The sequence below is a fragment of the Artibeus jamaicensis genome, unplaced genomic scaffold (genome assembly GCF_021234435.1).
Source record: "Artibeus jamaicensis isolate MK-2021 breed Jamaican fruit bat unplaced genomic scaffold, CSHL_Jam_final contig_700, whole genome shotgun sequence".
Classification (NCBI taxonomy): domain Eukaryota; kingdom Metazoa; phylum Chordata; class Mammalia; order Chiroptera; family Phyllostomidae; genus Artibeus; species Artibeus jamaicensis.
The window spans coordinates 6,139,968-6,161,930 of NW_026521930.1; the positions used below are offsets into that span (position 1 = coordinate 6,139,968).

The 21,963-nt window shown below is 42.5% G+C and overlaps 1 protein-coding gene and 1 long non-coding RNA gene across 2 annotated transcripts; one reads left to right on the top strand and one right to left on the bottom strand.

Moving 5' to 3' along the window:
• Window positions 1-422: 422 nt before the first annotated feature.
• On the bottom strand, window positions 423-18,459 carry LOC119041157 (uncharacterized). The gene is made up of 6 exons (XR_008392701.1): window positions 18,386-18,459; window positions 14,456-14,548; window positions 13,009-13,146; window positions 10,986-11,079; window positions 2,591-2,734; window positions 423-1,307 (listed from the first exon to the last, which is right to left on the bottom strand). It is a non-coding gene; the product is annotated as an uncharacterized LOC119041157 (long non-coding RNA).
• A 345-nt stretch (window positions 18,460-18,804) lies between these two features.
• SEPHS2 (selenophosphate synthetase 2) lies at window positions 18,805-21,007 on the top strand. The gene has a single exon (XM_037130743.2). It carries the CDS (start codon window positions 18,982-18,984, stop codon window positions 20,332-20,334), a length of 1,353 nt encoding a protein of 450 aa, XP_036986638.2. The 5' UTR covers window positions 18,805-18,981; the 3' UTR covers window positions 20,335-21,007.
• Window positions 21,008-21,963: the final 956 nt, after the last annotated feature.

The following is a 21,963-nucleotide window of genomic DNA, read 5'->3' on the forward strand; positions in this document are numbered from 1 at the left end:
GGGGCTGTGACTACCCACCATCACTTGCTGTTAGGAATTAACAATCAGGTCGCCCTGTGAGGTTACTTTCCATAGAACCCCTTGTTTACACGTGAGAGCAAAGTTCTCTCTTCAGATTCACACAAAAGATTTCCTGGTGCAAATGCTGCTCATTGCCCTCAACTGCTGTCTCCTGGCCCAGGCTCCCCACCCACTGCTTCCTCCTGGGTACAGTGACAAAGGCCATTTTTGTCAGGATGGTTCTGACACAAATATCTGAGTCACCACAGTGATCTTTCCCTTTCTTCCCACCTGCCTCAGAGAAGAGGAGAGGAAGTCACTGAAGCCCAGAAGGGCCCTGTGCCATTAAGGGGCACACACAAGATTGAGGCCACTTAATTTGGAGGTTCAGATTTGCAGACAATAAAAACCCCAACTCAAAGTTGAATAGCTAAGCACTTTATTAAGTGAGAGCAAAGTGAAAGCAAGAATCAAGATCATACATCACCAGATGGGAAATCACCAACACCTAAAAACACACACTGGAGAGTTCTGGAGACGGCATTCGGGGTCCGACCGGGAAAAGTTCCAAGCAAAGTGTCCTCCTCTCAAGTGAGATTCCCAAGTCTCACTTTGGGGGGCTATGGTTAAATACGTTTTAGACAAAAGTGGCTATGCGCCAAGGGCCTTGTGTGACGTGACTAACCAACAGGTCCCTCTGGGAGAAGGGCCAGTTCTCCCTGAAGGAACAGTTAAATATTAAAAGTACTAATCTCCCCAGGGAGAAGGGCCAGTTCTCCCTGGGAGGCAGCATGCCCATATTTCATTCTTACAACAAACGTTACAGCTTGGGCAAAAACAGGGTGGATTCTCAATGTCCCTTTAATCCATCAGGCCCACAGCAGGTGGGCTCGGAGGCCATCGCCCTATTCCAAGGCCCTTATGATATCACGGCTAAGTTGGGCCAGGGCATTCTAAAGTTCTGGAAAACTCTAAAAATTCCCACAAAATTTTCTGAGGGAGGGCTGAGCTGAACACACCACAGGTAGGGATTTGCTAAGTAAGGATGGCATGCCTTAGATGTTCACATATAGTCCAGTCCATGGGGCTCAGTTGTCATGGGGTGACCTCACTCCAGAGGCTCCATTTCCAGCTTCTAGGCATGTGATTAATTTCTGAGGTCAAAAGAGCATACAGTTCAGGACAGAGACCTGGGAACCAGTTCCTGGCAACGTGTTTTGCCATGTTGTGCAGATGAGTTTCTTCACCTCCTCGGGTCTTGGTTCCTTCCTCTGTATGTAGTTCAGATTTCTGTGGGACTCACCAAGCTGTGAGTTGAAATAGCATCATATTAATCTTAATATTCCCATGTTGTTGCCTTATTATTCCCACCTGCTAGTAAAAGGTCTCTAGCTTCCTGCAAATTCCCATGTAACTAACTTCAGAGAATCCAGTGGTATTTTACTTGTGTTCCATTCCCTGGCACGTGAGCGGCTCCTGCTCACACCTTGGCTATTGTCCTATAGCCAAGACCTTACATATTGCATTTTCTTTTTATTGTTGAAACCATTACAAATGTCACCCACTTTCCCTTTCCTTGGTACACCTCCATCCAGCCCCCGCCCTCTCTCTTCCCTGGCCATGGGCTATGCCTATGCAAGGCCTGGCACAAATATCAGCCCTCTTTTATTACATAAAAATCTTTCATTACAAAATGATAACCATGTAATTCTGTAACATAACAATATCACACTCAAGCACACCATATGACATTTTAGATGAACTGTTCAAATTGCTGTCTATCTTGTGCAAGACATTCATGTACCCTACCAACCACACTCAACAGTGTTGCTTCTGCCAGACCCTGTATGGCTAATCTCTTCACTTTCATTCATGTCCACACTCCCCTCTGACAGCTGTCAGTCTGTTCCATGTATCTATGCCTCCGGTTCTATTTTGTTCATCAGTTTATTTTGTTAATTAGATTCCACATGTAAGTGAAATTATATGGTATTCGTCTTTGACTGGCTTATTTCGCTTAGCATAATGATCTCCAGGTTCATCTATGTTTTTGCAAAGAGTAAGAATCCTTTTTTTTTTTTACAGTCATGCAGTATTTCATTGTGTAAATGTACCATATCTTTTTTATCCACTCATCTACTGATGGGCACTTGGGCCGTTTCCAAATCTTGGTTATTGTAAATAATGCTGCTATGACACATAGGGGTGCATATCTACTTCCCGATTGGTGTTTTGGGATTCTTAGGGTATATTCCCAGAAGTGGGATCACTGGGTCAAAAGGCAGATCCATTTTTAATTTTTTGAGGAAACTCCATACTGCTTTCCACAGTGGCTGTAGCAGTCTGCATTTTCACTAACAGTGCACTAGGGTTCCCCTTTTTCCACATCCTTGCCAGCACTTATTGTTTATTGATTTATTGATGATGGCCATTCTGACAGGTGTGAGGTGATACCTCATCATGGATTTAGTTTGCATTTCTCTGATGATTAATGATGTTGCGTATTTTTTCATATGTCTATCAGCCATCTGTATGTACTCTTTGGAAAAGTGTTGAGTTGTATAAACACTTCATAAATTTTGGAAATTACCTCCTTATCAGATGCATCCTTGGCACATATGCTCTCCCATACACTGGGTTCCCTTTTCATTTTGTTGATGTCTTCTTTTGCTGTGCAGAAGCCTGTCAGTTTAATGTAATCCCATTTGTTTATTTTTCCTTTGTTTCTTTTGTCCTAGGAGATATAGATATAGCAATTCTTGACTTTTGGCCTCAAACCCGTGAAAAGGCCAAACCTGAGGGCAGACTGTGGTAGAGTTGAGGAGACTCTCTCTGATTGTAGTTACATTATGAGAGAGGTGTCCCCAGGTGCTACTTCTTGGGCTCTAGTGTGTACAGTCTAGTGAAGTTGCTCTTTCAGGTTTTACTTATGTTTCTTTTCTTAATCTGTCTCTTTTGAACCCTGATTTATATTCAGGGGGCTGAGCCGGACATATACTTGAAAAATAGCCGCTATGTATGTGAAGGATCACTATTCACCTCTGACAACTAAGTCTTTGTTCCTGGATCAAGTTTATTCTGAGTCTCCGCCTGCACCCCCACCCAACTTTAGGAAGTTCCTCTGCTCCCTCCTGAAAAGGTTTTTTGTAGGGTCACTTTTATTTGTTCTCCAGGCATGCCCAGTCATTCTTAAACTTCAGTAGGAGCCTAAACCTAAGTTTGGCCCGCTACATATATCATGGGGATATCATTATGCCCAGTGTATTTTATTTGTTATATCTAGGAAAGAGAACTCCCTTATATCACTCTACCTCAGTGGGTAGAAGGAAAGCTACCTAGTCTTCTCACTAAGTAGCTTGAGTTTATCTAGGAAACAAATCAAACAGAACCTGGAGACTTATTACTGCACGATGTGCTTGCGCTACATAAGGAGGTGAAGTGTTTGTGGGAAGTAGCAGCTATCTCTAGTATCTAAAAGATTAGCAAGGCTTCCTCCCCCATCTCACCACCAATCAGATTCTTCTGAACCCCTTCTGACACAACTACTGCAGCTGAACATTTGGAGCTCCTTCAGGAACTGTGGGTGACTCCCTTCAATCACTTGGATGACTCCATATAAATTTAGATGATCTTAGTCAAATCTCATATTGTGGCAAGTAATAGGAGCTCATTTGAGCTGGCTAAATGAAAAGGACAAATATGTTGAAAGGATATCATGAAGACCTTAGAGGAACCCCAATACAATCAGGATATACAGTCTTCCAAGTGATTAGAAGGGCACCAAGTGATTAGAAGGGCACCACATATCCCACATCTTTCTCTCTCTCTCTGCAGGCCGCCTTTCTCCTCCTCAGCAAAGGTTGATGGTGGCTGCCCCTAGTGGCAAACTCATCTCGACTTTACCTATACTTAATTGAAAAGACTGAAAGGCTAAGATCTCTGAATTTCTACACTATTAGGAGGGAGAATCTGATTGGGATAGCTGGAGTCAAATCTCCACCCTACAGCAATCAGTTGTGGCCAAGGGAACAGGGTCAAATCCTAAACACAAACCAGCATTTGGCTACCTCATCCTCAACCCATGGGTGAGGAAATAGCTCTCAAGGAGAGGTTGTAGGGCTAAGCAGAAGCACCAAAATTCCTTGTTACCTGGGGTACATACAGCTCAATCTTACTTCATAACTTGGCTCAAACTTTCTTTAGCCTCATTTCATACTTTTCTTCCTCTATCCCTCATTGGCCTATTATTATTGCCTGAAATGTACATTCTCCATCACCACTTGTCAAAATCTTCCCAGTCCTGAAGGCATCATGCCAACTTTCCCTTGCCATCCTTTATGATACTTTTGACTAGACGTGTAGTAACAAATTTCAGATTTAAAAGGGACTCCTGAATATCACCTAATTCAGCTCTCCACCATTTCACAGAATCCCTTACATATTACCTTCTACTAAACCTCTTTTTAAGATATTTTATTTATTTATCTTTAGAGGGGAGAGGAAGGAGAGAGGGAAAGAAACATCAACGTATGGTTGCCTCTCGTGCGTCCTCTGCTGGGAACTGGCCTGCAACCCAGGCATGTGCCCTGACTGGGAATCTAACCGCAGTTGTTTGGTTCTCAGGCCTGTGCTCAATCTACTGAGCTACACCAGCCAGGGCACCTTCTACTAAATCTCCAACCAGGCTCTGCTTCTACACTTCCAGAGACAAGATGCTCATGACTTCTTCAGGAGATCCACTGAGTCTTCAGTAGCACCACCTCTAGGAAAATGATTTGTTGTATTACACGCCATTTTGCCTTCTTCTTGACTTCCATGCTTTAGACAGGTTTTTCCCTGTGAAAATGCCCAGGACAAGTCTGTTTTCTTCCCCACTTGGAAGTCCCTTCAGAAATTTGGCCAGGGCTCATTTCACCCCTGAATCTTCTTTTCTCAGTTATATCTATTATTCCCCATAAGACAGTGTCAAGTCCTCTGACCACCCCAAGAGAAACATCTATTTCAACTACCCTTCTAAAATCTGGTGTCTCAAAATAAATGCAACAATAATGTTCCAAGAAATATTTTAATATAAAAGGGAAGAAAATAAATTAAATAACAGTAAAAATAGGAAGTTGGTTGTACTGATTAAAAAATCTATTTTGTAGGCTACTATTAAACTTTAACAAAATAGAATAGATTTACATGTACTAACATAGAAAGACTGTCATGATGATGCAAGTAGAAAAAAGTAAATTACAAATAAGATCTAACAGTCTGTGTTAGATCTTATTTGTCTCAAGTAGGCAGTCTGTCTTCCTCAGCCTCTTTCTCTCCCACATCTCTGTCTCTTAAATATTTCATTTTTGGTGTACATATTAAACAAATGGGGGATGATTTTGCTGAATTATGCATGATTTATTTCTAGGTTATTTCTAAATTCTAGAGATGTCAAGTTCTCTCTACAGTATAGAGAATGAAGTCTGGGGGACTTTCATTCTATGACATATATCTGTAATGTTTGGTTTCTTTTTAAAAAATATTTTATTCATTTATTTTTAGAAGGGGAGGAGAGAGGGAGAGAAATATCAATGTATGGTTGCCTCTCATGTGTCCCCCGCTGGGAACTGGCCTGCAACCCAGGCACGTGACCTGACTGGGAATCGAACTGCACTCATCTGGTTCGCAGGGCTGCACTCAATCCACTGAACTACACCAGCCAGGGCGGTTTCTTTTTTAAATAAAGAGCACATATTGAGTATGTAGGGACTTCCGCCAAGATGAAGGCATAGGTGGAAACACTTTGCTCCCTCGCACAACCAAATCTAAAAACGACAAAGTTTTAACAACAATAAACATAACCAAACCACAGAAAATTGAACAATACAGAGTCCGAAAACAACAAACCACTCAGCTAAACCGGTGAGAAGGGCGAAGCCAGCAGCGGAGCAGGTCAGGCAAAAAAGATCCCCTGACCTGGGCAGCATGCAAGCAGCCGAGGACGGGATCCCAGGTGCGGGGTAGCTACAAGTGGACCCAGGAAAGGCACGATGCGGCTGGTTGTCTGAAGTCGTGCATTTGCACACAGACAAACCAGTGAGGAGACGTGCATTGAGACAGACTGCACAGGCCCTGGCATAGGGCAGCGGTCTCACACATTTGCGCTCAAATAAACCGGTGGGAGCGAGCGGTAAGGAGGACCGGGAGAGAAGAGAGGACTGCCATTGCTCCCTCTCTGACCCCACCCCCACATACAGCGTCACAAACCAGCGACCTGGGTGGCCCCGCCCTGGTGAACACCTAAGGTGCCTCTCCTCATACGTAACAGGCACAAACAGATCAAAACATGGCTCAAGAACAACTCAGAGCCCCAGAGACAATAAATCTAAGCGGTGAAGAAATAGCCAAACTTTCAGATGCACAGTTCAAAACACTGGTGATCAGGATGATCACAGAACTGGTCGATTTTAGTCACAAATTAGAGGAACATATGAAGGCTAAACTAATTGAAATGAATGGAAATGCACAGGAAACCAATAGTAATGGGAAGGAAACTGAGACTCAAATCAAAGGAGCAGACCAGAAGGATGGAAAGAATGACCAAACAGAAAAATATGAATAAACAAAAATTCAAAAAAATGAGGAGAGGCTTAGGAACCTCCAGGACATCTTTAAACGCTCCAACATCCAAATTATAGGGGTACCAGAAGAAGAAGAGGAACAGCCACGAGTGAAAAACTTATTTGAACAAATAATAAAAGAGAACTTCCCCATTCTGGCAAAGGAAATAGACTTCCAGGAAGTTCAGGAAGCTCAGAGAGTCCCAAAGAAGTGGGGACCCAAGAAGGAACACACCAAGGCACATCATAATTATATTAGCCAAGATTAAAATGAAGGAGAGAATCCTAGAAGCAGCAAGAGCTAAGGGGACAGTCACCTACAAAGGAGTCCCCATCAGACTGTCAGCGGATTTCTCAAAAGAGACCTTCCAGGCAAGAAGGGGCTGGAAAGAACTATTCCAAGTCATGAAATCCAAGGACCTACATCCAAGATTGCTCTATCCAGCAAAGCTTTCATTTAGAATGGAAGGGCAGATAAAGTGCTTCTCAGATAAGATCAAATTCAAGGAGTTCATCATCACCAAGCCCTTATTACAGGAAATGTTAAAGGGACTTACCTAAGAAAAAGAAGATAAAAAATAGGAACAGTGAAAGGACAGCAAACTCACAGTTATTAACAACCACACCTAAAACAAAAGCAAACTAACAGGACAGCTAGATCAGGAGTGAACCACAGAAATGAAGATCACGTGGAAGGTTAGCAACAGGGGAGTGGGAGAAGGAGAAGGGGAGAGAAGGTACAGAAAATAAGTAGCATAGACCGTAGATAGAAAATAGATAGGGGGGAGGGTAAGAATAGTGGGGGAAATACAGAATCTAAAGAACTTGAGACACGTGTTCATGAACTACAGAGGGGGGGAACGGTGGGGGAGGGGTTTGCAGGGTGGAGGGGAATGAGGGGGGGAAATAGAACAAATGTAATGGCATAATCAATAAAATTTTTAAAAACCTTTTCTAAAACAAAGAGCACATATTATTTTTATAATCCAAAAACAGCAATAACAAAGGATTTGCAAGATCTCTTCCCTCAGTCACATTCTTTCCATTTATTCATTCAACAAATGCTTTCTAAGGCCTTCTCTGCTTCAGATCCCATACTGGGCCTTGGGCTATGGAGCCCAGCTGTGAGGGGTTCACAGATGTCAGAGAAAACCTGGCATAATAAATGCTAGAACAGAATAAATCCTAGGCTATGAAATCTTAGGACAGGAACTTCCTGGAGTTTTGAAGATAGTACTGTTTGTTGGTAGTAAAGGGCTTTTGGGTGATTGAGAGCATCCTGTGCAAAGGCCCAGAGATGGGGAGAGCTGAGCTGTTTTCTATTTACCCCCAGCCCTACTCTATCCTAGGCCAAGCCACCACCCTCACTGGTCCTCTGCTGCATCCTGCCCCTCCGGTCTATTCTCTACGTTGCAGCTAGAATGACATTTAAAAAAAAACAAATGCAAACATGTCATAACTGTGCTTAAAACCAATCCTGTGGCTTCCTCTTTCTTTTAGGACAAAAAGTCCAAAAATCAGACCCATCAGATCTTGCATCCAATCTATCACAAATCTCTACACTAAAGAAATATCCGGAATCTGATCACCTGTTACCATTTCTAATGTAGCCCAACTGGTTACAAGCCACCACCTTCTCTCCCTTGGATTTTTGCAGGAACCCCCTCACTGTTTCTCTACACCCACTCTCTTACCCCTTCCAACCTCACCCAACAGCCAGAGTAATCATGTCATTCTTCTGGTCTAAAATTTCTAATGGCTCCTATCATACCCAGAGCCAAATTCAAAGGCCTTACAGTGGCCTTATACATCTGGCCTTTCATTTCTTCTCTGACATCACCTCCTCTTGCTCTCTCCCTTGTCCACTTCTAACCAACCACACTGGCCTCCTTTCAGTTCCTCCAACACATAAGGTTTGCTTCATCTCAGGTCTTTTGCCAAGACTGTTTCTCTGCTTGGAATACTGTTCCCCCGGAGCATCACAAGACTTTCTCCCCTACCACCTTCAAAGACATTCTCTCGTTCCCTCTATCTCCAAATTCTACACTCCCTGAGTTCTGTTGTCACTTTGAGTCTTTTTCCCACCTCTCTCTCATTCTTATGACAAGAGATGACTCAGCAGGGCTTCACACATTTGCCCCAGATACAAAGCTGAAGCTCCCTGTCACTTGGGATGATGGAAGGTGGTTAAGTGTGTGAGGGCTGTGGCCATGGGTGTCATTTCTCAAATATCCTGAGGCAGAGCCTGCTGCTGGAGCCCCATGGGGCAAGCCTAGGGGAGTAAGAGTTGAGAACTTGGGCTGTGCCTGGCTTGTGTCAGGTCCAGGTCAGGGACCAGCAATGGGGATACTGACCTGGATGTTGGGCCACAGTGGTAGGGACTCAGATTGATGGGAAAGGTTTTGGATCGCTGGGGTTTGACTGCAGATCGAAAGCTATAGCAAGGTCAGATTAAATCAGCTTTATCTTGGCTTATGAGGCCCCGTGTCCTGAGCTACCTTCCTCTACCCTGTGCCACATCTGTCTGTCCTCATTTCCTACAACTCTCTCCTCTCACCATTCATCAGGCACCCTGGCCTCCTTGTTGTTCCTAGAATACCCCAGGCATATTCCTACCTCAGGGCTTTTGCACTGCTATTTTCTCTGCCTGAAACACTCTTTTTCAGATATCTATGTTATTTCTCTCTTTACTTAGTCCTTTACTTCAAAGTCACCTTTTCAGTCAGTTCTTCCTTGACCACAATCACACAATCCATACCTCCTACCCTCCTTTCTCCAGACTTCATTTTTTCTCCTTGATATCTACCCCTAACAAACAAATGATTGATCATAACTATTACTACCTCTATTAGTATGTCAGCCGCATGAGGACAGGGTTTTTGTTTGTTTATTTGTTTGTTTGTTTTGTCTGTTCTGTTCATTGCTATAGCTCTAGTGTCTAGTACGGTGACTAGCACAAAGGAGGTCTTCAATAAATATTTGTGAATGAACCCAGAGAGGGTGTTGAGCATTTATAATGTGCCAGATATTTTCCAGCCATTAGTTTATTTCTTACCAGAAAAAAAAAACCGGGATGATTCCATTTTTTGAAAAGTATAGTATGTGTAATAGAGCACACAGTACACAGCTTAACAGAGCATAGAAGGAGGGACAGGATGCCCCCTGGAGTTCAGTATGAGGTGGTAGCCCTTCATGTACACGAAAACTGGATAAAATATGCTCAGCTAAAATGTTAATAGTATTTCAGTCTAGGAGGAGGGATTTCAAGTTATTTCAACTTTCTTACTAAGCTGCATGTTGTGATTTTCCTACAACAACAGAATGACTTTGTAATAAGAAAAAAAGTAATTAGAAGTATACTAAACTTACTGAAATATTTCAGTGTACTGAAAATATACTGAATGTGTAGTTTACCACAATAAAAACCATTTTTTAAAGTGTTGGTTCCAGTCCAAGATGGGGGCATAGGAAGACCCTGAACTCATCTCCTTCCTTGAACACATAGAATTTATACCTACAAACAGAGCTGTGCCCCTGAAGAACTGAAAGCTGATTGAACACCTTCTGCACAACCAACAAGAGAGAGACCACTTAAGAAACAATAGGTAAAATGGAGATACTATACCATATCCTACCCTCAACATACTTCCCTGCTGTTGAGAGGGATCACTGGAGGGCATGCTCACAGACTCAAAGGCCAGTAAAAAAACAACAACAACAAAAAAACAGTGGTTTGGGATCTGGCTGGGTGCCTCAGTTGGTTGGAGCACTGTCCTGTACACCAAGAGGTTGTAGGATCGATCCCTAGTCAAGGAACATACCTAGGTTGTGGGTTTGATCCCAGTCTAAGCATGTACAGGAGGCAACTGATCAATGTTTCTCGCTCTCATCAATGTTTCTCTCTATACCCACCCCTTTCTTCTTCTAAAAATCAATAAACATATCCTCAGGTGAAGATTTTTTAAAAAATCCAGTGGTTTAAAGAGCATGTAGACTATATGGAAAGGAAATCCACTAGAGCACCTACCAAACAGGAGGGGGGCTGCAGGAACTCTCTCCTGTGTCAAAGGGCCATTTGTGGGCCCTCCCCCACCCTCTTGATCACACAGGCAGGAGCACAATCCAGGTGCTCTAGCCAACTGACCAAGGCAGTCTGTAAGTGCACTAGGCCCCAGGCCCACACCAGCTCCACAGCTTGTTCCTGAGATTCCCCATGGCCCACACCTGCTCCAACTACAGCTCCAGGCCCCAAAGGGTCTTACCCCAGGGACTAGCATGGCCGAGCTGTCTCCAACTAGATCCACAACCAGCCCACCAAAGCAGCCTCAACAAGGCTTGTCCCAGAGACTCCACATGGTACTTGCCCACTTCAGCACCAGCTCTGACCTGGCTTTCCCCCAGGTCTTCCTGTGGCTCCTGCCAGCTCCAGCTCCAGCTCCAGCTAGCCTGCCAAAGATATCCAGCACAGAGCACATGCAGTCTACAAAGAGAAAGTTCCTACATAAGGCCATTTCTTCAAGACCAGGTGAGGTTTCTGTTTCACTTAATTTATAAAAACAAACACACAGAGACAGCTGAAATGAGGAGACAGAAAAATATGTTACAAACAAAAGACCAGAGCAAAAGCCCAGAAAAAAGAACTAAATGTAATGAAGATAAGCAATCTCCAAAGATAAAAAGTTAAAAACACAAGTTATAAGGATGCTCAATGAACACAGGAAAAGAATAGATGAACTTAGTGAGAACAAAAAGAGATTGAAAATATTAGAAAGAACCAATCATTAGCTGAAGAATACAATAACTGAAATTAAATACACACACACACACACACACACACACACACACACACACACACACATACATTAGAGGGAATCAATGGCAGATTAGTTGATGCGGACAAGTCAGTGAGCTGGAAGACAAGTTAGTAGAAATCCCCTGATCAGAGCAGCAGAAAGAAAAAGAATCCAAAAAAATTAGGATAGTTTAAGAAATTTTGGGGACAACATTTGAATCATAGGAGTGCCAAAAAGCGGAGAAAGACAAAAAGGGACAGAAAACCTATTTAAAGACATAATAGCTGAAATCTTCCCTAACCTGGTGAAGGAAACTCGTTCAAGTACAGGAAGCACAGAGAGTCCCAGAAAAGATAAACCCAGCCCTGGCCAGGCAGAGCAGTTGGTTAGCGTGTTGTCCTGATGCTCCGAGGTTGTGGGTGTGATCCCCACTCAGGGCACATACCAGAATCAACCAGTGAATGCAGAAATAAGTGGAACAACAAAATGATGTTGCTCTCTCTTTCTCTCAAAAAAATCAATCAATAGAAAATATTTTAAAAGATGAACACAAAGAAGCCCACCCCAAGATACATCATAATTAAAATGCCCAAAATTAAAGAGAGAATCTTGAAAGAAGCAAGAGAAAAGGAGCTAGCTGCACACAAGGTCAGAAGGAGTGACATAATATGTTTAAAATGATGAGAGGAAAGACCGACAACCAGCAATACTCTATCCAGCAGTTACTCAGAACTGAAAAACAGAAAATTTCCAGACGGGCAAAAGCTGGAGAAGTTCATCACCACTAAACCAGTATTAAAAGAATGTTAAAAGGATTTCTTTAAGTGAAAAATAAAAGGCCAAAACTAAAAAATAAGAAAATACAGGAAAGAAAAAAACTCACTGATAAAGGTAGACATTCAGTAATTGTAATGGATCAACAGACTACAAATTTAGTATGAAAATCAGAAGATGAAAGTAGTAAGAGCAAATGCAACTACAGTAATGAATTAAGAAATACATATACACATAAAAAGATGTAAAATATGATATCAAAAACAAATGTTAGGATGAATTTTTTTAAAGTGGTGCTTTTATTTATTCTTTTACAACTCTGGGCCCCCCAAAAGTAGTGTTTTTAGAATGCATTTGAACATAAGTGACCATAAACTTAAAATAGAGTGCTATAGACCTGGCTAGTGTGGTTCAGTTGGTTGGAATGTCATCCCATACATCTAAAGGTCACAGGTTCAGTTCCTGGTCAGGGCACATACTTGATCCCGTTGGGGAGCCTACGACAGGCAACCAATTGTTGTTTCTCACATCAATGTTTCTCTCTCTCTCTCCACCACCCTTACTTTCTTTTTAATAGCAATGAAAAAAAGTGTCCTTGAGTGAGGACAAAAAAAATTTTTTTAATCAAATAGACTACTATTATATAGCTTCTTATATAGGAATCTTTTGGCAGTCACAAATTAAAAAAAACTATAATAGATACCCAAAAAATTTTTAAAAGGTACCCAAACAAATCATTAAAGAAAGTCATCAATATACAAGAGAGCAAGAAAAGAAGAAAGGAACAGAGAAGAACTAGAAAAAAGAAACCCCACAGAAAACAAATGGCAATAAGTACATACCTATCCATAATTACTTTATTACTTTGCCATTAAAAAAAAATGAAATCTTTATGGCAGGCCTGTCCCATGGGTCTTTCATAGTGCCCCTTGCCAGGGCAAACTGTGGCCTTGAACCATTCCCTGGCCTCTGCCTGTAAGCTGTAGGAAAAAAAAGAGAGAGAGAAGAATGAAGTTTTGCCATTTGTGACAACATAGATAGACCTAGAAGGTATTATGCTAAATAAAATAAGTCTTACAGAGAAAGACAAATACCATATGATTTCACTTGTAGGTAGAATCTAAAACACAAAAACAAATAAAAAATGAAACAGAAACTAACTTATAAAGAAAACAAAGTGATGGTTGAGAGAGGGAGGTAATAGGAGATTGAGTGCAAAAAGGGAAAGAGATTAATCACAACAAACTCACAACTATCAACAACTGAACCTAAAAAAATGAAACAAGAACCAAAAATGAACTAAGCAAACAACTAGAACAGTAACAGATTCACAGAAAAAGGGATCACATGGAGGGTTATGGGTGGGGAGGGGGGCGGAGGAGAATGGGGAAAAAGGTACAGGGAATAAGAAGCATAAATGGTAGGTACAAAATAGACAGGGGGAGGTTAAGAATAGTATGGGAAATGGAGAAGCCAAAGAACTTATATGTATGACACATGGACGCGAACTAAGGTGGGAGAATGATGGTAGGAGGGGGTTACAGGTTGGAGGGGAATAAAGGAGAGAAAAAATGGGACAACTATAATAGCATAATCAATAAAATATATTTAAAAAGGGAAGGAGATTAAGAAATACAAATTTCCAGTTATAAAATAGATCATAGGGCTATAATGTACAGCATAGGGATAGAGTCAATAATATCATAATAACTATGTATTATGACAGATGGTTGATAACCATTGCAGTGATCACTTTGTAAGGTATATAAATGTTGAATCAATATGTTGCAGGGCTAAAACTAATATAATATGTGCATAAACTATAATGAAAAATACATTTATTCATTGGAAAAAAGTGTACAGGACCTTAAAATGTAGTGTTGTAACTCTAAATTATTATCATAATGGGAAATAAATTATACATAGCCCTGGCCCCAATGCTTTTGCTGTATTTTAAAAACAAATGAGGGACTGGTACTCAGATCCTCTTAACTTATTTAAAACTCCACTTTCTCCTCCTTTGCCTGCTCTTCCAACCTCACCTTCAGGTTTTTACCTTTATGATCTTTGACCCACACACTTTAACCCAAGTGGTAAATGAAGATCAATGGATCTCTCAGTAAAAAAAACAAGAAAAAGATTTTTTTTTAAAAAAAAGGATGCTTTCAGATGTCCATGATACAGTCACACAAATCACTCTCAAGAGTCCTATATGAGCCCTGGCTGGTGTGGTTCAGTGGGTTGGGCATTGTCCCACAAAGAGGGTCCATTCCAGGTTGGGGCACATACCTGGGTCCCTGATTGGGGGCAGGAGAGGCAACTAATCAATGTTTCTCTCACACATCCATGTTTCTCTTCCTCTCTTTCTCCCTTCCCCTCTCTCTGAAAAACAAATAAATAAAATATATATATTTTTAAAAGAGTCCATGTGAATCACTTGCACATGAACTTGTTCTGAGCCTAGTGGGTTGGTCACTGGCCAAGACAAATTCATCACTTTCTTTGCATTGGTTCAAGTGAACATTGCTCCCAAGTAGAAGCAACAGGGAACTATGTGAATAAAAACCTTGCCCTAAAAGAGTTCTGGTTACTCAAGGGGCATGGTTAAGGTTTACTGTAATTATCGAGGGAGACCTCAGAATGAAGGACAGAATGCCTGTCTTCAGTTCAAACAGACCTGGGTCTGAATTCTCACAGGTTGGTTTCCAGATGGTGACCCTGTGCAAGACTCTTAACCTATATGGGAACTCAGTTTTCTCATCTGTAAAATGGAGATAATAATGCTAATCTCCTGTGACACCTATGTAGAGGTAAATAAATGTGAAATGCTCATCATATGTGCTCAGCAAAGTGTAATGTATAAAATGACATATTCATTCAACAAATGTTGTTATGTAAAATGCTAGAGAAACCAGGGTAGACAAAACATGGTAGTCCCTGCCCCGTGGTGCCCACAGGCTAGTGGGGTAGACAGATAGTCAGGGTGCAATTACATGAATAAAGAACTACAAATTGGAGATGAAATCCATGATGGAAGGAACCTGGAGCTTCATTTCCAATAGAGCAGAATTCCTTCCCCATGGCCTACCCTCCCTTCCCCTTCCCTCTCCCCCCCCCCCTCACTCCCTCACACTGGTGTGGATGCTTGTTTTTTAAAAAGTCATGTTAATAAAAACTTAGATGAAAAAAGGAATCACAAATTGTGATAACTACTGAGAGGGAAATGTCCAGAGGGAAAAGTCTAAAGGAGAGAACATATAACCAGGGGCAATTGAGCTAGTTACTTTTTAACCCAGGTGAGGTAACTACGGGTAGATAGAATGTTTTTGTTTTCCTTTAGTGATGTGAGGATCCTTTAGAGGTACAATATGCTGGACACTTTGCAAAGAACTTTTCATAGTTGAGGTTTTCTTATATGATCCTCTCACAAGATCCTAAGCAGAGATTATGACCTTCATTTTACAGAAGTGGAAAATAAGGTTTAGAGAGGTTATATACCATATTTTTCTGTGTATAAGGTGTACTTTTTTGCCCAGATTTTTGAGGAAAAAATAAGGATGAGCATTCTATACCAGTAGTACCTAGATACTTTGTACCTGTTCTTGTGTTTTGTAATTATTTGTTACATAAAATTTCTTGTACCATAATATGTTAAAAAAATAAGTGCTAAAATTCCTTTATAATACAAAAAACAGTCCTGGCTGGTGTGGCTGAATCAATTGAGCACCATTCTACAAACCAAAGGGTCACTGGTTTGAATCCCAGTTAGGGCACATGCCTAGGTTGCGGGCCAGGTCTCTGGTTGGAGGCATGCGAGGCAACCACACATCTATGTTTCTCTCCCTCTCTTTCTCCCTTCCCCTCTCTCTAAAAATAAATAAATAAAATCTTTTAAAAATACATAAACAAGTATCTAAATATAAATAAATAATTGAAGCAAAGATTTGTTTCCGGAAATTTTGGGTCAAAACTGTGAGTGTACAGTATACACAGGAGTACATTATACATGTCAAAATATGGTAACTTCCACAAGGCCAGACACCTCACTGATATCTGTCCAAAGGTAAGACAAAACCCAGAGGTCTTTTGCTTCCATATCTATTGCTTTTTCATGATCTCACTTTTTTCTTTTTGTATTTTTGATTCTGAAATACAGAAGCTTTCTTTTTTAATGTTAAAATACACCTTACAAAAAGGTTTTGAAAAATATGTGTATGGTTTAGAGAACACCATGTAACTATTGATGCGGACACTGGCCTGAAATGTCTGTGTCATTATGGACAAAAAGAGACATTCACACGGACTACCGAGTCTGGTGGAGGAAAAGGGATAGCATGGCTTTTTCTCTCAAGGGGAGCAAAAGCCGAGGCCCTTGCCTTTATTGGGTTTCTTTTGCACAAGAACACAGGTAAAGCTCATTAGTCATCAGGCAGTGAGAATCAAACATACAGAGAACTCTGAGGGTCTATGCTAAGTCAGGGTCAGATAGCTAAAGAACCATAAAACTTTGAGGAACAAAGTCACTTCTCACTTGGACCCTTATCATTTAATTGAGAGCATTCTAAACAAAGCAGGTTTCACAGGAGTTTACATATTCTTTCTTAGGTCTGATCCCCTAGGGAACCCACCTTTTCCAGCACAGGACTGCACCTACCACCAGCATTGTTTCAAGCTTAAGTCAGGCAGGGGAAGTTTCAAGCTTAAGTCAGGGGAAGTAAGGCAGCCAAGAGATTAGGAGACTTCTTGCAGACAGAATGTGGAGGACTCAGGCTATGTCAAAACTGAGGGGCGAGAGTCCATCACCCCCTTTTGCTATAGCCCCCCCAAGTCCTTCCCTGGGGCATCCACGTGATCATGCCTGTCTTAGGTCATTCCCCCCTTGGGGAATGTTACCCGTCATTGGCTAACTGATCAAGCACTGGAGGCCAGTTATGGATGCAGTAAAAGGAGCAGAAGTGGCGCTCCTGCTAGGGAGATAAGCTTTGTCTACTCAGTGGCTTCTGGTCCGAAGGTTGCTCATTCAGCCTTTGCCATGGGGGGTTACAGCTTCTGAAACCAGACAGGGTGGTTCCAAACAACTACCACCCAGGAAGAAGAAATTTAACATACCCCAGAGATCCCCTATGTACCCTTCCCCAGAAGTAATCCTTATTCTAAATTTTGTTATTCATTCACTCTTACCTTTTAAAAAAGTTTTTTTTATCATTTATGTATGTCTTAATATATCATTGCTTTGCTTGGTGTTGAACTTAGATAAATGGCACCTTAGTTTATGCATTATCCTCTAACCTGCTTCTTATTCCCAACATTTTCCTTTTGATATTATCTATATTGATTCTTAGACTTATAATTCATTTTCACAAATAAATATTTCACTATAATGATACCACATTTATTTATATATTCCCCCTTTACACAGACACTTGAGTTATTTCCAATGTCTTGCTGTTTTAGCTATTCTTTCTGTTAAGGAAGATAAAAGGATTTGTTTTAATAAAACAGCTTTCCAAGATGTTACGTTTTGTGAGTTTAAATTCAGTTCTTTTGTCAACATTAACAGTAATATATAATAATAGGTTCTACCATTTATCTTCAGTTTACAATCAGTCAGGAATTATGTTAGGTGTTTTACACACATTTTTAAATTTAATTCTCATAACTTTCCTATCTGGTATGGATTATTTCGAAAGGTAAAAGGGCTATTTCATAGGCAATAGAAACTGAGACTCCTAGAGGCTAGACAATATACCCAAGGTCAATTCACCCAGGCCAACACTGCAACTCAGTCTAATTTTAACGTTCGGCTTCCTTCCACTTTGCTCCATCACTTAATACTATGCTGTACACTAATAAACCAGTGTAATCACGTACTATAAGATATTTAGTACGTCATATATATATTTTATCCTCACCCAAGGATATTTTTCTTCTATTGCTTTTACTGAGAGAGGAAGGAAGAGAAGGTTTAGAGATGGGAAGGGAGGAAGAAAAAGAGGGAGGGAAACATAAATTGGTTGTCTTTCGTAAGCACCCTGATGGAACCAAACCCACAAACTAGGCATGCGCCCTCACCAAGAATCAAACCTGCGAACTTTTGGTTTCTAGGGAAGATGCTCAAAAAAATGAGCCACACTGGCAAGGGCTAGTTTTAATATTTTTAATTATAACAAAATACACATAAATTCCCATTGTTGTACAACCCATCTCCAGCACTCTTACCCATTACTTTAATGTTGCAGTTTGTTTATCTAATTTCTTATTGCTCTTTCCGATTTTTTCCACTGGCTATTTTCTTACCCCAATTGATCAGACGCGCTGTCAAGTGACCTTTGGACAACTCTGGCCGGCTAGAGGTTTGGCAAGCTTATCCATCTTCCCTCGTCTTACAAAAGGCAGTACTTGGTAAACAGCCTCTAGGGGAGCCGAGCTTCGTCAGCCACCTCCACCCCTCAAAGGGCCATCAACTCACAACACCTGGAGCAAACCAAAGCACTTGCTCTGTAATCTACGGGAGACCAAATTTCGCAAGTCGGTGGGTGATTTTGTGACACGTTAAGTCTTTTAGACCAAAGGAAACCCGCCCCTCCGTGGCAAAGCCGTTATTGGATAAAACGGCTGTCAATCACCAGGGAATCGCTAGGAGTGGCTGTCGGTTGCTCACGCTGGAAGGCCAGGACGGCGGGGCGTGCCTTGAGTTCCTCCGCGCGAAGCGCGCGGGCTACAGTCTCTGCGGTAATATCTGACTGTACTCCGTCCCAAGTGGAGTAGAAAATAAAGGGACGTCTCCTCTTCTCCCTCCCTGCCCGGCAGGCGCAATGGCAGAAACCTCAGCGACGGGTGCCGGCGGGGAGGCCGTGGCGGCGGCGGCGGCGGCCGCGGCAGGCTCCGCGGGAGCCTCGTCTTGGGGCCGCGGCTTCTCGAGCTACCGCGCCTTCGATCCTCAGGCGTTGGGCCTCAGCCCGAGCTGGCGGCTGACCGGCTTCTCCGGCATGAAGGGCTGAGGCTGCAAGGTCCCCCAGGAGACGCTGCTCAAACTCCTGGCGGGACTGACGCGGCCGGACGTGCGGGCCCCGCTGGGCCGGGGACTGGTCGGAGGCCAGGAAGAGGCGGCCCAGGAGGCCGGCCTGCCGGTCATGGCGGAATGCAGCCCAAGTTTTCCAACCCTGGGCATTGGCATGGACTCGTGCGTCATACCCCTGAGGCACGGAGGCCTGTCACTGGTGCAAACCACGGACTTCTTTTACCCTTTGGTGGAAGACCCCTACATGATGGGACGCATAGCTTGTGCCAATGTGCTGAGTGACCTCTATGCCATGGGCATTACTGAATGTGACAACATGTTGATGTTACTCAGCGTCAGCCAGAATATGACTGAGGAGGAACGTGAAAAGATAACCCCGCTCATGATCAGAGGCTTTCGGGATGCTGCGGAGGAAGGAGGGACTGCAGTGACTGGTGGACAAACTGTGGTAAACCCTTGGATTATCGTGGGTGGGGTTGCCACTGTGGTGTGTCAGCCAAATGAATTCATCATGCCTGACAGCGCAGTTGTTGGGGATGTGCTGGTGTTAACCAAACCCTTAGGCACCCAAGTTGCTGTCAATGCCCACCAATGGCTGGACAATCCTGAAAGATGGAATAAGATAAAGATGGTGGTCTCCAAAGAAGAGGTAGAGCTGGCCTATCAGGAAGCCATGTTCAACATGGCTACCCTAAACAGAACTGCTGCCGGGTTAATGCACACATTTAATGCCCATGCTGCCACGGATATCACGGGCTTTGGTATTCTGGGACACTCTCAGAACCTTGCAAGACAACAGAGAAATGAGGTTTCTTTTGTCATTCATAATCTGCCAATCATTGCCAAGATGGCTGCCATCAGCAAGGCCAGTGGGCGCTTTGGGCTCCTTCAAGGAACCTCAGCAGAAACTTCTGGGGGATTGCTGATTTGCCTGCCGAGGGAACAGGCTGCTCGCTTTTGTTCCGAAATCAAATCTTCCAAGTATGGGGAGGGTCACCAAGCATGGATCGTCGGAATTGTGGAAAAGGGAAACCGGACGGCCCGGATCATTGACAAGCCTCGAGTCATTGAGGTCCTACCTCGTGGGACCACTGCTGCGGCTCTTGCCCACGACAATTCCAGTGCCTCTGCTGAGCCTAGCTTGTGAGATGGAGTAGCAGAAGCCGCTTGGACCTTGGAGCCTTTGCACACAATCCCAGATGAGTCTCAAGAGTTGATTTTAGGAACAAATTTCCAAAGGCGGCTGCCCACATACCAGTTCCACAGTTGCCCTTTCTAGGTGATTTCAATCAGCCCATCACAAACTGCACATTCCAAGGCCAAAAGTAACATTTTGGACTTCGGTGGGGAGGTTTGTTCAATTTCTGCTTGGAAGACGAGCAGAAAAACCAGTTTCCTCTTTCCAAGAGCAAAATGAGGTTATTCCAGTTTGAGGGAAATGCCAGGGGGGAAAAACTCCGAAGCAAATGAATCTGGATTAATAGGGTTGATAAATTTAAATTGTTGAGAAAGATCTTATAATAATGCAGCGTCAGATTCTTTATTAGACTTTTCTGAAATACTGTCTTTTTCCTGCTCCGGACAAGAATTGAGCACCTTGTCCAGTGACTGGGAAAGGAGGCCCTGCAACCACTGACTTGGTCTCTGTTAATGAAGTCTCTCCCTCTAAACCCCTTTAAGGACTGGGAGAGGCAGAGCTAGCCCCAGAGCCCAGGCCTTGGTAGTCACTAAGATGTTAAACTTTGTGCTGAAAAGTCCTGGTGATTTAGTCAATAACATGATTTCTAGTGTAATAAATAAAAAGGACTTGGTTGAAAATTCTTGTGGCTAATGTTTGGATCCTTGGAATTCTGAATCTTTTAAAGTCTGATAAAAACGAGTCAACTGATACATTTAGAGTCTGGCAAAGTAGAGAGTTTTCTCGTTTCCCCAGTCCTGGACCAGGGGATGTAACACCCAGATTTAGGTTTGCATCTTCCCCTGAGTTGACAGCAAAGGACTCAACAGCATAAGAAACCCCAGGGACTAGAAGGTGGGAGAGGAAATAGCAAAAGTGTCAGTAGTTCTTGGAAAAGGAGAAGAGGCGGAAGAGGGGTAAGTGACTTAGCAGGAGAGAAGAAGCCAAAGTGTAAATGCCTTCAGAGTTGGGGAATACTAACAGGAAGTGAGGAGATATGCCCCAGAGGTACTAAGGGAGTTGGGATCAAAGGTGGGGGTAAAAACACACTCCTTGAAAGTTTATACAGGGTAATTAGATCTTTGAAGTTCTCAAACTTCTCCCCCATTCAAACATCGAGAAGACTGTTCCTCACCTTGGCAGATAAAGGGAGGTTTATTCTCAGGAAAAATGTGAATAAAAAAAAATACTGCAAAATCAGGGCTACTAGGCACAGCAGAAGACAGGGGGCCTGACCCAAAACAGAATAAAACCCGGAAAATGAGGCCCCGAACCCCTTTCTCAGCTATTAAAAACACTGCAGGAAGCTTCTACCAATACTCCTGGAGAAAATGAATATGCCCCCCAGCAAAAGGCCTATAAATAGAAACATTTGAGGAGCCCCCAGTCAAAATCCTTGTGTATGGAAACCTCCCAGTCGAAAAGCTTCACTCCAGCACATTCTTTTTAATGTCTAATTCTTAAAAATGAGCAGTCATCTGAGACAAGCCTCCAATTTGAAGGAAGACAAAGCTAAAAAAAAAAAAGAAAAATTCAGGAAAGGGCAATATAGGGAATGGGAGGGGGAAAAGAAGGCAAACATAAAAGAAGATAAAGTAT